This window comes from Rutilus rutilus, assembly GCF_951802725.1.
Source record: "Rutilus rutilus genome assembly, chromosome: 20".
Classification (NCBI taxonomy): Eukaryota; Metazoa; Chordata; class Actinopteri; order Cypriniformes; family Leuciscidae; genus Rutilus; species Rutilus rutilus.
In genome coordinates this window covers 18,207,666-18,224,213 of record NC_140225.1, presented here as the reverse complement: position 1 = coordinate 18,224,213, position 16,548 = coordinate 18,207,666, and the positions used below count along the sequence as shown (strand labels likewise).

At 41.1% G+C, this 16,548-nt stretch overlaps 2 protein-coding genes across 4 annotated transcripts in view; both read left to right on the top strand.

Annotated features, from left to right (window-relative positions):
- pdss2 (prenyl (decaprenyl) diphosphate synthase, subunit 2) overlaps nt 1-3,547 on the top strand; it is a 31,897-nt gene extending 28,350 nt beyond the window's left edge. The window contains exons 7-8 of the mRNA XM_084391238.1: nt 322-357; nt 3,087-3,547. Of these exons, the coding sequence (XP_084247364.1) occupies nt 322-357; nt 3,087-3,242 (192 nt within the window). The 3' untranslated portion in view covers nt 3,243-3,547. The remainder of the gene's footprint in view (nt 1-321; nt 358-3,086) is intronic.
- An 8,703-nt stretch (nt 3,548-12,250) lies between these two features.
- Nucleotides 12,251-16,548, top strand: part of bend3 (BEN domain containing 3) — a 4,898-nt gene continuing 600 nt past the window's right edge. Inside the window, exons 1-5 of one of the 3 annotated variants that reach the window (XM_084392417.1) lie at nt 12,251-12,588; nt 12,797-13,036; nt 13,320-13,374; nt 14,040-14,194; nt 14,333-16,548. The exon at nt 14,333-16,548 is cut by the window's right edge and continues 600 nt beyond it. In XM_084392417.1, the coding sequence (XP_084248543.1) occupies nt 13,323-13,374; nt 14,040-14,194; nt 14,333-16,548 (2,423 nt within the window). In that variant the 5' untranslated portion in view covers nt 12,251-12,588; nt 12,797-13,036; nt 13,320-13,322. Of the gene's footprint in view, nt 12,589-12,796; nt 13,375-14,039; nt 14,195-14,332 lie in introns of all 3 variants that reach the window. The other 2 variants (XM_084392418.1, XM_084392416.1) reach the window with 2 other exon arrangements.

The window sequence follows — 16,548 nt, the reverse complement described above, 5'->3', positions numbered from 1 at the left end:
AATGCAGCCTTGGTGCGCATAGGTGACCTTACTGACACAAACTTTTGAATGGTAACGGTTCTTGGAGTGTATTCACATTACAGTGGTGGAAAAAGTCGTGTGAGATGGCATTTATTGAGCTATGTGATGTCTCAATGCAGCTAGCAGACAGTCAAGCCAATTTTACTGGAGTATAAATGATATTGTATTTGTATTTGTCATTAATAGAAGTGATTCAATACGATTTTAGCCTCTAGACTGGTGGCAAACACCATTACGGTTCAGATTTCATTGTGTCAGCATGACGTTCTCTGGAATCATATTTTTCTCTCTTCATTTCAGACCCAGAATATGGCTAGACAGATTGATTACACAAAGGTGAGCAACTCCTATTTTTTGATTAAGTGAGAGGGAAAACAAAGTAACGGCAGCCTCATTCCAGTGTCTTCTTATTCAGATAACTTGTGTTCATGGGTTTTACTGTATAAACCACTAAATCATTTGATTATTTTCATTCAACCAATGAATAAGTGAGATTGTCTATCAAATTCAAGAGAAATCAATCCTCCTGGTCAAACCACTAATCAATGAATCCAGCCACAATACTTCTGATGAAACATTCATACAGATATGATACAGATCGATTTCCCAGGAGTCAGTCATGAAATCATTCCCAGGCTCACAACGTGTGTCGGTGTTTACAAACAAACAAAAAGAGAAGTTAATTAATATGCAATTGATAAAAATGAACCAAAAATTGAAGTTGTTCATGCTTATTTAATTATACATTTAAGATAGTGAAACCTGAAATGACCTAATGTGACAACCAATGGTTCCCATGGGGAAAGGAGATTGATAACATACTAAATAATATCTTGATGAAAGTCTAAGTTGCAAAAGAAAAAAGAAAAAGTTAGATTTCGGGTTAGGGGGTTGAAAACAAACATCATTAGCACAGCATAAAAATAATAGAAGTCAATGGAAAGGCTGCACCAGGATATCAAAACCAAGTTAAAGAATGTAATGAAATATTAAAATTGGAAGTAAAAGTTTAAGAATCGGTCATTGAAAGCGCATGTTGATCGACCGATGCTGTGAATATTGGTGGTTACGGTCCTGAGTGAGCTGATAGGAGGTGTTTGTTCTCTGTAACTGATAGCAAGTTCAGAAATTTGATTTCCAAAGTCAGAAGGAGAAGCCGGACAGAAAGAAAGAAGGGGAGAAAGATAGAGGGAGAGATGAGGTGGGGAGGGGGCAGGAAGAGGAGGAGGAGGGCACAAGCAGCTCGGGTCGCCGTAGAAACACGATATTAGGAGATAGAGTGGCAGGTTTATTTGTAGAGGAGACAGAGAGACGGTTTGACAGCAACATCACACGAGATTCTCCTTCAACAGGACACAGACAGACACATCACACCCACACACACACATCACATATCTCTGTTATCAGCACATAAATGGCACATTAATCTCTCCAGTATTCGCTCTGAGTTTTTTTTTTTTGGTGTAAAAGTGTGTCTTGGGTGGGTCATGACTCATGAGGTCTGTCAAACTGAAAATATGAAAGTTCTTTAGTACATTAGTCAAAGAAACTGTAGCCATACAAACAACAGTGAGAAATCGGTCGGCAGTTGATGTTATCATCTGTCTCTCTCCGTCTCCCTCTCGCTCACGTTGGTTGAAAGCAGGTCTCTTCTGCTGTTTTTAACTCTAGGCCCCCAGAACAACACATCCCAGAATTCATTTGGTAAAATAGCCTCCAGTAAAACATGTTTATAGAGAGCAGTGGAGGACAACAAGACCATTTGAGTGAGGGAGAGAGTAGAGTAATCTGGCTTTAAATGTAATTATTGTTTATATACACTTGACTGACTTCATGACCGACTCTCTTATATATATATATATATATATATATATATATATATATATATATATATATATATTATATAAAAGAGTAAAGAATATTACTTATACTGTTTTAGTTTCATTAGTTTGATGGAGTGATATTTATTATTATTATTATTATTTATGATATATATTATTTAATTAACATTTAATATACACTACTGTTCAAAAGTTTGGGATCAGTAAGAATTTATTCAACAAAGACGCATTAAATTGATCAAAATTGACAGTAAGGACTATTTACATTAGTAAGGTACATTTCTACAAAAATTCAAATAGTATAAGATTTCACAACATTACTGATTTTACCGTATTTTTGGTCAAATAAATAAAGCCTTGGTGAGCAGAAGAGACTTTTGTAATGTTTCAAAATATTAAATATCTTACAGACCTCAAACCTTTGAACAGTAGTGTATTATTTTTGATGTATTATATTTGTTAACATTAGTTTATGCATTAGGGAACTAACACTGAACAAATAAATATACTATTACTCAGTTAATTTATGTTCTGAAAAAAAAAGAAAAAAAAAGCTGCACAATTGCTATACATTTTGTCCTGACTTAATTTGATTGTGTTCAATCCACTTAAATATATGTAAAATTGAAGTTTACTTAATCCGTTTGGGTGCTTGTTAGTTCCCAGCATGCTTTGCATATGGCTGAATGAATCAAGAGAGAGTAAATGTTGTAATTAAGTGTTATTTTATGTTTTTGCATTTAAGAGTGTGTGCTATTGCTCGCTAAAAGTTTAACTAGTTAGTACAGTCTTACAGTTCAGTTGTGTGACAGTAAAATGTATGAAGATGAATGAATATATTAAATTGAATGCCAGTGTTGATGTCTAATGCTGTCCAATCTAGATGTACAAAATAAAATCAGTGTATACTACATTAATGTTAATTCATACAATTTGAATTTTTTACAATTTGAAAATTTAACCAAGATTAATAAAAGCTGTAAAAGTATTGTTCATTGTTAGTTCATGATACCAAACACATTAATGTTTACAAATTGACCCTTATTATAAAATGTTAACTATCATTTGTTTTGCGAGTAAATCCCGCTAATCTGTAGAAATTATCATTATTTGAAATCCTTGCCTTTAAATTCAGTTCTAAAGAATATTACTTATACTGTTTTAGTTTAATTTAGTTTGATGGAGTGATATTTAAATTTCTCCTCATTCTTGCGTGTTCTGCAGCTCCGGGGCCTGATCAAGATGGAAAGAGGCGTGAGCCAGGCGCTTGACCTCTGCAGTCACCATGGCAACAAGGCCTTAGAGGCCATGAAGTGCTTCCCACCCTCAGAGGCTCGGTCTGCGCTGGAAAACATGGCCTGTGCGGTCACCAAGTTCTAAAGATGGTTTCAGTCTGGATGCATATATGAATTCCATTCAGTTTGATGCTCTTGATTAATGCTGAAACATGAGCCCACCTGGAGTTTTCACTTTTTTTGGTGCTTTTTAAAGAGGACTTTCTTTGGAATGTTTGCGGTTCTTACCTGCTGCACAGATGACGATGATGATATTTATGTAGTAATGACGAGTGTTGATTACTGGACTCATACACACTCTATGCATTTGGTCGCCAAATCAGCTTTATCTTTTAAAATAAAATGAGATGTCTTTTTGAAAAAAATAAATAAAAATCAATATGTATTGTCTCTCTTTATTCTAAAATTCCCTGTGATATTTACCGGAGGTCAATATTTCTATACAGCACGTTAAAAAAGACAAACAAACAAACATCATTAATATATGACTGTAAGAAATGATCATAGAGAAACTTATTAGTATGATAGGGGGCGGCATTAACCAAAATGTTGGTCCGAAAACTGATGACTGTGTGTGTGTGTGTTGTGGGTGCCCGGGGTGCTCCAGCAGCAGTGTTGGCAGTAATAATTAATGAGGTGAGTGTGTGACCTGAGTGAATGGGCAGGAAATGCTGCAGTATTGATCAGCTCAGCGAGAGGGCTGGCGCCAGCTTGGGCAGCCTGCGGTTTCCCGGGTGACCACAGGGGGGACGACTAGGGTGTGAAGTGAGGCGTAGGGGAGTGACGGTCACCGCCAGCAGCCGCTGGACCACACATACACACTTGAAGGACAGAGAGGGAAGAGAAGAACATATATGCTGGAACATCAGTAGAGTTCCTTCCATGTCTCTCTCTGGCCTCAGATTTGTTGGCAGGATAGTACACTAAGTTTGCTCGGTAGGAGCGGGACAGCCCTCTGGTCATACATGAAAAATTCATTTTGTCCTCAAGCAGACCTGAGAAAACACGCAGTGAAAAACTGAAGAGAACAAGGACAGAAAGAAAGAACAAGCAACCCTTCCTGACACAACAACAACACCACCATGTCAGAGGCAAACTCTTGTGCTGCCTCGTCCTGATCAGAGTTCGTTCAGACTTTATTATTATAATTACTGTGTAAAACTAACAAAGTGTCGAAGAATGGTATGAAAAGTCTTGAAAGTTCTCTTAGTCTTTATTTCAAGGGAATTGCAGGTTTTGGGCCTCATTGAGATTGTACAAGTCACATTTTAGTCGTGTGGAAGTTTGCTTCATTTAATCAGTCATGGCTCATGGCTAACGCTTAACAGATTGGAAGAAATCAATGTATTATTGAATTTTCTGCCAATTTTCGTAAGTTGATTATTCAGACATAAATGGCAGAAACAACATAAGACAACACTGCTGGCCACTGCATGCCAGATCTTCAGTTGTGATAATCGAGCTCTGGCTAATGTCTTTAAATGAATTTGCGGATTTGATTAAATTATCTGGGCAACACTTTATAAGGTCACATTTGTTAACATAAGTCAATGCATTAACTAACGAGAACTAGTTTGAACTAATGTTGACAGATAGAACTTTTGATCTTAAATTATATTACTAAATGTTGAGATTAACATTAGCTAAGATTAATAAATACTGAAGTATTGTTCATCGACAGTTCATGTTAACTACTGTAGTTGACAAATGTTAACAAATGAAACTTAACTGTAAAGTGTTACCAATATCTGGATTAAGTTGTCTAATATTACTGCATGTTCTTGTGTTCATTGGAAAGGGCAGATATACAGTATATCCATACTCGAAACCATGATCAGCAGTGCAGCGATTGGCTGGTGTCAAACAGCAACGTAATGACATCATATAAAAAAAAAAAAAAAAGGAAACAGCCAAGCAGGCAAAATTACATGAAAGATCTATACATAAATGAAATTTGTAAATGGTTAAAAGTGGGTGGGAAACCAAGCCCAAAGTTTCTTATAATAAGTAGATAAGTAGTAGTGTTTTGTGAAACTGATAGACACTTCTCAGATTCCTCAGGTGGTTGTTGTTTTTTAAACTGAAGTGAAATTTCTGCTCCACTAGCAGGGTTGCCAGATCTGACAGAAACAAAACCAGAAACACCCTGATTCAAAACTAGCACAAATACCAAAACTCAAAATATGTCAATCCCATAGCTAAAATATATTTAAAATACAGTCACTGTTATGCATTACAAACATGTTTCAACTCAAATCACTATACAGTAATATATAAACAGTCTGTCATCTTACCTTAAGATTTTTATAGTTTTAAGATCTTGTTCTTGGTCATTTTCATAGATTTCTGCACACTGGCTCCTTCAATCATTCATTTTTATTTATATTCAATCATTGATTTATCAGTCAAATAAAGTATTTCAGTCAAATACAATTTATAATATAGCCTATGTCAAACCTTTAACCCACAGGGGAAAAAAACAATCGCTGCAACAGTTTCAAAAGTAGCCCAATTCAGCAGGAAAAACCGATAGTCCCGCCCCAAATCTCACGTCATTGGTTCAGCTGTTACTGGTCAGAATGCTCAATTGATAGCTCCAGTGTTTACACTTTTTAGAGAATCAACATAAGTTTTTTTTTTTAGGCTAGTTCTTTCTTCTAGTTTTTTATTTAGTTCAACATTTAGTTGTTTATTTAGGGTTAATCCTAATTTTTGTACGGACAATCACCACTTCACATAATATTTTTTATTTTTAGAAAATGTACAACCATTTGGTATTTTGGACATTTATTTTCTTAAAAAAACCCCCCCCAAAAACAGTGTGTGTGTTATAGGGTCAGACGGCGGCCTAACGAAAGTCAGACATACACACAGACTTGCAGTGTGATTTTATGGCCATCAGTATCATCATCCTGGTAACCTGATACTGTCTCTGTTTTTGCGCATGGAAATGATTTTTGCGGTTTGGCAATTCGTGGCAATCCGAGCCCCTGATGACATGGTGGCTGGATTTGCACAGGTATAGCAAGTGAGAGAGAGAGTGTAGGATACCAGCTCAACTTCAGCAAAGCTCAAATCTATTACGACACTCATTTATTCCATACAGACACGTGACTCTCCGCCTCCTGTATGTGTTTGGGTCAGAGATCATTAGATTTGGTTTTCGTATATTGAAACAAAATTTTTTATGTGACACGTGTTTTAGGTCTTAGAGCAGGGGTGTCCAAACTCAGTCCTGGAGGGCCACTGTCCTGCAGAGTTTAGCTCCAACCCCAATTAAACACACCTGAACCAGATAATGGTTCAGGTGTGTTTAATTGGGGTTGGAGCTAAACTCTGCAGGACAGTGGGCAGTGGCCCTCCAGGACTGAGTTTGGACACCCCTGTCTTAGAGCATAATAAATGAATAAGAAGAGCTATTTTATAAGTAATACTGTTTTGCATGTGACTCCTGCATTTTGTGTGCTTATTAGACTTTACCTTTAAAACCAGTCTGCTTTAGGAATATATGATAGATGTCTTGTGCTCTAGTCTCTCCATCTACGGACAGATCTTTAAAACTCTCCAGCACCATTCTCACATCACGTCATCATGTTCCCTTTCGAAACGGTCTCTCACATTGCGTGAAACACACTTTGGGGAAACTCCATTTTCTCCGAATACTGCAGCCTGATTTGTTCACGTTTGTATCACTCCATTCATTGGTTCCTGCAAGAAGAGAGCCAGCAATAAAAGCAGCCTAAAGCCAAAGAGCAAGCAGAGAGACTTGGAGTTTTCCCTCCCCATGCAGACTTCTGCCCCAGACAATTTGCCAACCGTTGTTTTTCTTTGTTTTCCTTTGTTGTAAACCAGTTAAACTCAGGCCCATCCTCGACCTCAGGATCCTGAATCGCGCATTAATGACATGGCTATTCAGGATGTTGAATTTGAAGCAGATCCTCACGCAGAGGGTTGGTTCTTATCGGTGAATCTGAAAGATGCTTACTTTCATATCCAAATAGCCCCTTATCACAGACTGTTCTCGAGATTTGCGTTCGAGGGGGTGGCTTACCAATATACAGTCCTCCTATTCGGGCTGTCTCTGGCCCCACGCACATTTAACAAGTGCATGAACATGAATGTGCATGAATCCGCGTCATGAACTACCTCGACGACTGGCTATTGTTGTCAGTCACCTAGAACATCTTGGGCTCAGAATCAATTCAGCCAAGAGCATCCTGTCTCCCAGCAGGCGAGTCGCTTTCCTGTTGGCAGTTATCGACTCAGGCCTGGCTCACACTGGAACGCTCGCTGAGTATTCAGCGGCTAGTGGCGTCATTCAAAGTTGGGGCTGAAAGCCAGAGTCCCATCCCATGCTTGGTGTCAGGGACGGTTATGCCTCAGGGTGGACCACCGCTGTCACAGCTGTGGCCCCTTGGATGGAGTCCTGCCTGTATCGGACAGGTGTCCGATTGGGACTGACCTCCAAATGGAAGGTTGTCATGACAGATGCCCGCAACCCGGGTTGGGGAGCTCTGTTCGAGCGCAGACCGGTGTTCGGCTCCTGGTCCAGCCTGGAGCAGCGCCTGCATATCAATGGCCTCGAAATAATGGCGGTTTTTCTGGCTCTCATAACCTGCCAGCCCTGCTCCTCTAGGGCAGTGCACATGCCGGGCAGGTTGAACCAAGGGGCTGACATGCTGTCCCGGGGTGGGGTGTCTCCAGGGGAATGAGGGCTCCACCCCCAATCGGTTCAGATGATCTGGCAGATCTTCAGGAGGGCAGAGGTAGACCTCTTTGCCTCAGAAGATAACTCTCATTGGCCAATTTTTTCTCAAGGGAACAGGACGCACTGGCCCAGGATTGGCCCAAAGCTTGCCTGTACGCCTTTCTCCTGATCGCTCTGCTCCCTTAGGTCATCAGGTGAATCAGGAAGACCAGATGCTCAGTTCTCTTGGTGGCTCCACTCTGGCGAAACCAGTCGTGTTCCCTGAGCTGATCGTGGACAATTCCGCTGAGGAAAGACCTTCTCTCTCAGGTGAGAGGGTCCCTTTGGCATCCCAACCCGAGTCGTGGAGCCTACATCTGTGGTCCCTCGACGGGAACCTTCGCAGCTCCCTGTAATGGTTGCCAGAGGGTCGCCAGCACGATAGTGGAGGCCAGAGCGTCATCTACAAGACGCCTCTATACCTTTTTAAGGGTTTGTCTTCTCCGACTGGTGTGTAGTCCGGAACTAAGACCCATCCGTTTTCAATGTGTCAGCCATTCTGTCCTTCTTACAAGAGCTGCTGGATAGGGGGCGTATCCCTTCCATGCTCAAGGTATATGTGACGCCCTTGTGGCTGGCCAGTCTGTAGGAAGGAATGACATTGTCTTCAAATTCTTGAGGGGAGCCAGGAGACATAACCCGCCTCACCCTTGTACTGTTCTGATCTGGGACCTGTCCACGATCCTTAGGCCATTCACGCAATGCTCGTTCCCGTTATCTCAAGGATTTTCTGTTCCTGTTGCGTTCAAAAACCTTTACTGTGTGTTCTGTTAGTTGGCTGACATTAAAGAGTACATAACATACACAGTTTCACCTAATCTCGTGTTAATCTTGAGTACCTAGTAGTGCATCCTTCATATCTCCAAAAAGTCTTTAGTTTTATCATATTTATAAAAGAAAAATACACCTTTCCGATTCTCTCCGGAAAAAGCAGAGCTCCTGGAGACGTGCCGTGGAACACACAACCGCACTTGCTACACTCCGTTGCTGCTCCGGAAAAACAAACTGCATCCACTGTTCCTGTAACGCTGGGTTCTTTGGGAAGCTGAACACGGTAAGCTTTCCCTCACATCCAAAAACACACTTTTTTGGAGACATTCTTGAACAAATCCTATGCAGCGCTGCCGATGATTTCCTGTTGAAGCGCGTTGATGTGTGCGGTCTCGCTCTCCTCTGGTCGACGTGTGCGCGGGCGCGCTTTTCCGAGAGAAATGCTCATATAAGGAGTTCCACTCTTGTCTACGTCATTAGATCCAAGATCGAAAAAAACCCCAGCCGAAACTTGTACCAACCCGGAAGTAAGATTTTCGGCACAGAAATTCTCCGTTATTCGTCCAAAATATTTTTTTTAAACGTTGGCCATGTTTAGCATGAGAATCCATCTCTTTAACACTGTAAACAACTCTGAATACATGAAACACCATTGTACCCCCCCTTTAAGGAAAAACACCCTTTAAAAATATGAAATAACAAAAGAAAACAACAATAATAATAAAAAAACATTCTACAGCCTATTTAAATGTAGGCTATTATAGGCATTTGCATGCATTTTTAATAGCCTATAAAAACAATGAACTGAATAGCACTTAACTCTTGTCTGCCACCCAGCAAACACAGAACGTTGGCACAACGTAGCCAACCTTCTAACAACGTTTTAACAACATGGCCAAAAGGTTGCTATAACTACGTTGTGTAGTGAAGGTTGTTACAGCGTTGTCACAATGTTGACATTAAACCACCGTTCAGGGCCATTGCTTAAGGTTGTGCCAACGGTGTCTGGACAACCACTGGACTACATATGTACTCGTCACTGCCCTGAAGCGGGAAAATCAGCCTTTTAAATTCCAACCACCTGTTGTTGGGCTCATTGTGTTCTCATTCATCATCGAGCAAGGATACGTGAGTATTGCGTTTAGCCTACCTCAGCTATCAAACACAACCTACAACTTTAATTTCTAATGTGATTAATGTAGCATCGCTCGCACTGTTTAGTTTTTCGTTGGATTTTTCCGCTATTCGTTTCTTTGCTCCTCTGGATTTGTGGATGTTTCCCCAGTGACACCTGCTTTCGGCTACTGTCTGCCATACAAACCTGGTTTTGGTCATTAAATGTTCTGATGCCTTTGCTTTTTATGTTTTATTTATTATACTTAAAATAAATCTTTTTTTTTTTTCAAAAAAAAATTTTCACAAATGTATGACTTTTGGAAGTGCAATTTGATTATATGCAGTTTTAATAAAGTTGAATTAACGAACCCTTCTGTCATTTTTACTCTTCAAAGTGTAAGCTACACTTGCAGGTGTTGATAGCCCCATTAAATAATAATATAGATAAACGATAAAAAGTATATAATTATCTAACAAAATACACCATATAAAAATATTGTCAGAACGTCATCTCTCAGTTGCTGAATGTCGCGCAACAACGTTGCTACAGCCCTGTCACGTCTTACAATTCTACGTTGTTACAATGTTGCGAGCACGTAGACAGCGACGTTGCCATAGCAGAAATGCAGCGTGCCAGAGACGTTGCCACAACGTAAATGTGTTTGCTGGGCAGTTGGTTTGATTTTATTTTCCTCTTGTTTATCCAACAGCTTATTATTTTAAAAACATAATGTAGTTTTTGAGGATAGAATGCATTTAAGAGTCTTTGAAGTAGCCTACTGCAATTTTGAAATGTGTTCTTAACTTCTTATTGTAGTAGGCCTACTCTTCTTTATTTTGGCACTAAAGCAATAAAATATTCTTTCTCGATTTGACGGATGTGATTCTTTCTCTCATAAGATAAAAAAAAAAAAATTAGATGAGCGCATGCTAAAATGAGTCTTTAACGAGCAGCGCAAAACTCTCGTTCACTGCGCGAGCGTCCCGTAGAACAGAGGCGCGAGCGTCATCGCATGAGCGCATGATGGATCAAACAGCCCACATTACCTGAATAATGACCGGCGTCTCATCACACCCACATCTCAAAGAGCCACGGCTCCGTGACCGTGACTTAATGCAGACATCACTAATGCAGACATTACTAATGCGCGTTACGGGACATTGGCCACATCGGGTGCAAACTGATGAGTGTCTGAGAACAGTCTCGGAGTGTGCCTTTGCGTGCGCGCACGAGGACAGCAGTGGACTTATTTCACCTCTTTGCTAGTGCGAAATGCTGTAGCATATATGTTGTTTGTAACAGTCAATGTAACCTACAACATAAATAGCTCACATATGTATATGCTGTATAAAGTTTAATTAGACCTTCTGGATGCTTGAATGGACATTAATTCTTTCTTTTCTTTTTTTCCAATTTCAAGTAGGCTACTTTTTGGCATGATTGTTTTGCTTGTAGGAATATATAAAATAATAATTAAATGCTTAAATTATATAATATGTGAGCTATTTATGGATGTTAAATCCATAAATTTAAATATATATATAGCTATATATTAATTTACTTGACAGCAAAACATGTTGCAATCTATGGTTACAATACAAAGCAAATTTGCCATGCATTACTTGTCATATCCACTAGACGGCAGTCCCTTGTTAAACTAAACTGCAACATAAAGCGCTGAGTCTGGGACAATTCATTAATATAGTTCGCTAGTTGTATCCATAGACAGTATATAAAGGTTGTATCATGGACAAGACTGAAACATTCACATAACCTATTTCTGTTGCTGATTAAATTAAAATACGAGCTAACCTTATTTCGGGTTACAAGTTTATTCAGAATGCGTCTAAATAGGCTACAATCATATTTTAGTCCTTTCAAACTCAAAAGAAAATTCCCTGAATGTTCCAGATATGAACACATTTATTTTTGGGAAACATTTGGTTTCATAAAGAAAAAACGTAATACCTGTGAGTCGAGTAATAATAAGCTACTATATGAAGATCTGCTTCTTCAAATATTTCCTTAGTAAATTACTATTCAGATATTAAATGTAAAACTTTCTGTGAGGACAAAGTACACCCAAACAATTCGTGGTAGCCTATCGTTTGGTTTTCTTGGTGTTGCTTACATTTCCAATCTCAATACTCAGAAATTGCAGAACGTCATTTATTTAACCGCACCACCTTCAAATCAATGTTTTAGAATAAAACAACAGAATGCACTATTTACACTATGTGCAGAAAATAAAAGCAGTATTTTGCGTAATAGAGAAAATATATCTTATATTCACATGCATTATACTTCTGAAGTCATATGCGGTGTAGTGCAAAATAAGCTTCTTTTTTTTTTTTTACATAAACAATAGTTATTAAAAGTTATCTATAACACCTTTATATGATGTATACTCGTGCTGTCACGCGCGTCTATGACGCGGGCGATTATACACTCGTGGAAGCGCGAGACTCGTGGGGCCTACTGAAATGACAGAGTCACGAGAAGTCCCACGCCACAGTGCGCACTTCGCTCATTTCATGGCCACGGCGCCGCAGCTCAAGGATTCACGTGGGGTGGGCTGGCAAAAAACCCACAGCGAACCCACAGCTGTGCGGAAATGACACAGTACAGTCACGTCACGCGAGAGGGCACTGACTAGAGAAAGAAGAAGAAAAAAAAAAAAAGCAGCGGAGAGAAACACGGACAACAGTTACCCGTGGACAAATCCACTGGATTTAAAGACGCGACCATGGCTGATGCCTCCTAACCCACTGCTCACGGCTGCCCGGCGTCGCAAAGGTGAGTTTGATTTCAGCCGCGCAGGTAGTTTAAGCGCGCCGTGTTGCGGGAGACGGAGCGAAAACTCATCGGTGGATGTTTTTCTTGCCGCGTCACGCAAGAGGGAGAGTTGCGCACGGGGGGGGGAGGGAGGGAGGGGAAACACGAGAGAGAAGGGCAGGTCTCCGTATTACTGCAAAAAACATAAAGTGTACATTATTTCCTTAAGGCATATGCAGTCCACAGAAGGACCGCAGCAGGGAGCCGCTTGTCCGCCTGTCTCCCCGGTTGTACCGATCCGTGGGGTTTCCACTGGAAGAATGAGGAAGTGGAGCCGGTGGACGGGGGTTGGTACGGTGAAGCAGCGCCTCTCCGGTGCTCTGGCGAGACTTCACGGTGCAAGACATGAAAAACAAATAGGAAAACAATCTCACAGAACTTCACCGTGGAGAAAATTCACTCAGGGAATGTAAAGTTTTACACGCATCATCATTTTCTCACGCTTGCCATGACATTTGTCATCAGTCGTGTGTTATGCTGACTTCAGTGTCTTTCAGCAGGCCAAATGCTTCCTCTTTTTAAAACAAACCATTATACAGAAAGATATGTTAGTGAGATATTCCTAAACTTGCATTCCCCGGACAGCTGCTATGACTGACAAGTGTAAAGGAAAAGTGCAAAGAAATGTATTAGATGTGTGATTATCAGATAATATCAGTAATCAGTCATGGGTCTTGTGTGTCTCTTCCCAGGATATGAGCTCCTCTGTGTGCATGGTTATTGCAGACGGACAAGTGCCTGATAAAAGTATGTAAATAACGTTTCACACTAAAACGCCCCTTGAGAACTTTCACTGAACAATAGGCCTACAGTTTTCTCCGTGTACTAAAATGCATTACACCACAATAAACAAATCAAATGATCCAGTGAAATGTACTGACTTACCTTAGCATCAAATAGAGATGTTGCATTGAAAGTTTACTTGGTATTAGGATCACTGGTGATTGCATGGATTTACAGAAATCACCTGACACAGAAATCAAGTAGGCAGTACTAAATACAGGTATAATCAAAAACATTTAGCAGAGGAAGAACATCAGATGGAGTCATAAAGGAATGACATTGCATTTGTAGTGTAAATGCTCACCTGTAAAATCATCCACTGCCTTAAAACTTGTGATTTTAAAGTCACCATGAAATCAAAATTTAGAAATTTAGTAATATTTGTAGTGTTTACTATAAATGTATCCGTGCATTTTTTGTAAATTCAAGAGCCTGATAAAGATAACATTTAAATGAAGATGCATGTTACTACCAGCTGTAAATGTTCAAAACCAGGTGTAAACCAGTCAAGTTTCCAGTAAACAAGTATCCTGTAACCTCATTAAAGTTGTGCAGAATTGTGTGAGATAATGTATATCAGCATTTCTCAGCATTCTTGAATAGTTATGAACACTTGGGTTTTTCTTCAGAAGTTAAAGTCGAGAAAGATGCAGAGGACATTATTGGAAACTCAGAGGGAAAGATGGAGAGCTTCATTAAGCGCATTACAAAACGTTTAGCAACACACGCAGGCCCTGAGGTGGAACGGTCCACTAGCGGGAAGAGGGTCAAGGTGACAACACAGGTAAGATGAAAAGGAACATCTGTTACAATCACAACTTCAGTTCTTCTACAGATTAAACATTGTATTTGGGATAGAATTTGTCAAGAGTTGTCTGGTCTGATATTTCTTTTGGTGCAAAATTTCCCACTTACTTTCCAGGCAGGAGAACATCCTGACGGCAGTTCAGATGATGGAAGCAGGTCATGCTCTCACGGCCACAGATTATCTCCTCAGGAGCAGATTTCCATCTCTTCATACAGGAAACCACTCTACAGCATCACGCATCGCATTTCTGAGCGTAAAGCTGTATCCAATCTGGACCAGCACAGAGCTCACAATGAAGTCAGAGCAAGCCATAATGGTGTCCAGTTCCAAAAACTAGGCAATTCTAGAAAGCATCACATGTTTAAGGCCTCCCCTACTGTGGGGGTCACGGGTTCTCCTGCTGCCTTGGATTCTCACCTCTACCCGCTCATCGAGAAGATGTTCTTTCTCCTCAACACACTGAATTCCAGTATGACCCAGCTGCACAGTAAGGTGGACTTGCTCTCGTTGGAAGTGACGCGCATTAAAAAGCAGATGAAGCCCTCTGAGATGGTCATGGAATTTCAACCTCCTCCTGAATACCAGTTGACTAGTGATGAGCTCACCCAGCTGATGGAGCAAACGTCCACTGCGGGCGAGCTTGGCTGCAGACTCCTCGTTCAACTGTTCCCAGAACTTTTCACAGCAAAGGAATGCATGCACAGCTGCAGCACATGCAGCATTACAACTAAACGGACATTAGATTCATTGCACCTTCAGTTAATACGTAACTATGTGGAAGTCTGCTACCCGCTGGTAAAAAATGAAAATGTGTGGCAGACGGAGTGCTTGCTGCAGATCAATGATTTCTTGAATCGTTTCTGGGCTCAGAAGGACATGGAGAGTGGTCAGATGTGCGACAAACAGGCTCCGATGGTTGTTGGGTTTGACATGGAACCGAATCACACTTTCCATTTTATCAGTGAAGATGCCCAGGACGAGAGTCTTTCCCTCAACTCTGGAGAGAACAATGATGTTCATCCTAATAATGCCAGCTCAGATATAGCGTTCGACCCCCATGAGGCTGCTGGTGACGACTCTGAAGACTTGACTTCCCCAGAGGAGCTTGTCGTTTTTTTGTTGAACAGACTCTTCCCAGAGGTGTTTGAGGAGGGCAAATTGCCAGAGGGCCACAACAGCATTGGACAGTTGATCATTGACTCGGACAGACTGGAAATTATACGAAAATACATGGAGGCCAATTTCCCTGATATCCCAGAGGAAACCTGGCTGCAGTTGTGTGTACAACGAATGGAGGAAGCACTGGAGAACTCTTCAGTAAATGGCAGTGGTCGTGACACCCGAGAGATGTATGATACCACCCGTCTCCCTGATAACATCTCCATTGTTAAGATCGGTGACCTGTGTGATTATGAGAAACCAAATCGCAGGTCTAAAAAATCATGGCTCGAGCCTGTGGATTTCGATAAACTACAGATCCCTCCTCCAGACTTTGATGTTCCACAGGAGTATTTACTTACTAAGGAACAGCTAAAATGCAACTACGAATGCAGTTTATCAATTGGGAACTTTGCATCTCGTCTCCTGGTTCTCATGTTCCCTGAGCTCTTCACTTTCGAGAATGCGCGGAAATACTACAACTGCAGCGGATCTCTAGGAAAGAAGCAGCTGGATCCTGTACGAATCAATCTGCTCCGACATTACGTCCAGCTACTCTACCCACAAGCTAAGAACGACCGTGTGTGGACTCTTGAGTTTGTCGGCAAACTCGATGAGCGTTGCAGGCGACGGGATACTGACCAACGACGTTCATACCAGCAACAACGGAAGGCCTGTTCGCCTGACCAAGAGCCTGACCCAAAAGACTCTCTGCTAACTGCTGGCCAAATCAATGTTCTCACTTCAGATCGTGTGAAAGAGGACTCTGAAGTCCTGTCTTCACCCCTGGAGAAAAGCAGCAAAGATTTCTGCAAGATTCCTCTGGAGGACCTCTCGGTGTCTACCCCAGACTTCCCAGTGCCTTCTGACTACCTGCTCACGGATGCTGAAGTGAGGGAGATTGTCCAACAAAGTCTGTCTGTGGGCAATTTTGCTGCCCGCCTTCTCGTTCGTCTTTTCCCAGAGCTTTTCACGCAGGACAATTTACGGCTGCAGTACAACCACTCTGGGGCCTGCAACAAGAAACAGCTGGACCCTGTGCGCCTCCGACTTATTCGTCATTACGTGGAGGCCGTCTACCCTGTTGACAAAATGGAGGAGGTGTGGCACTATGAATGCGTGCCAAGCATTGACGAGCGCTGCAGGCGCCCCAATCGCAAGAAATGTGACAT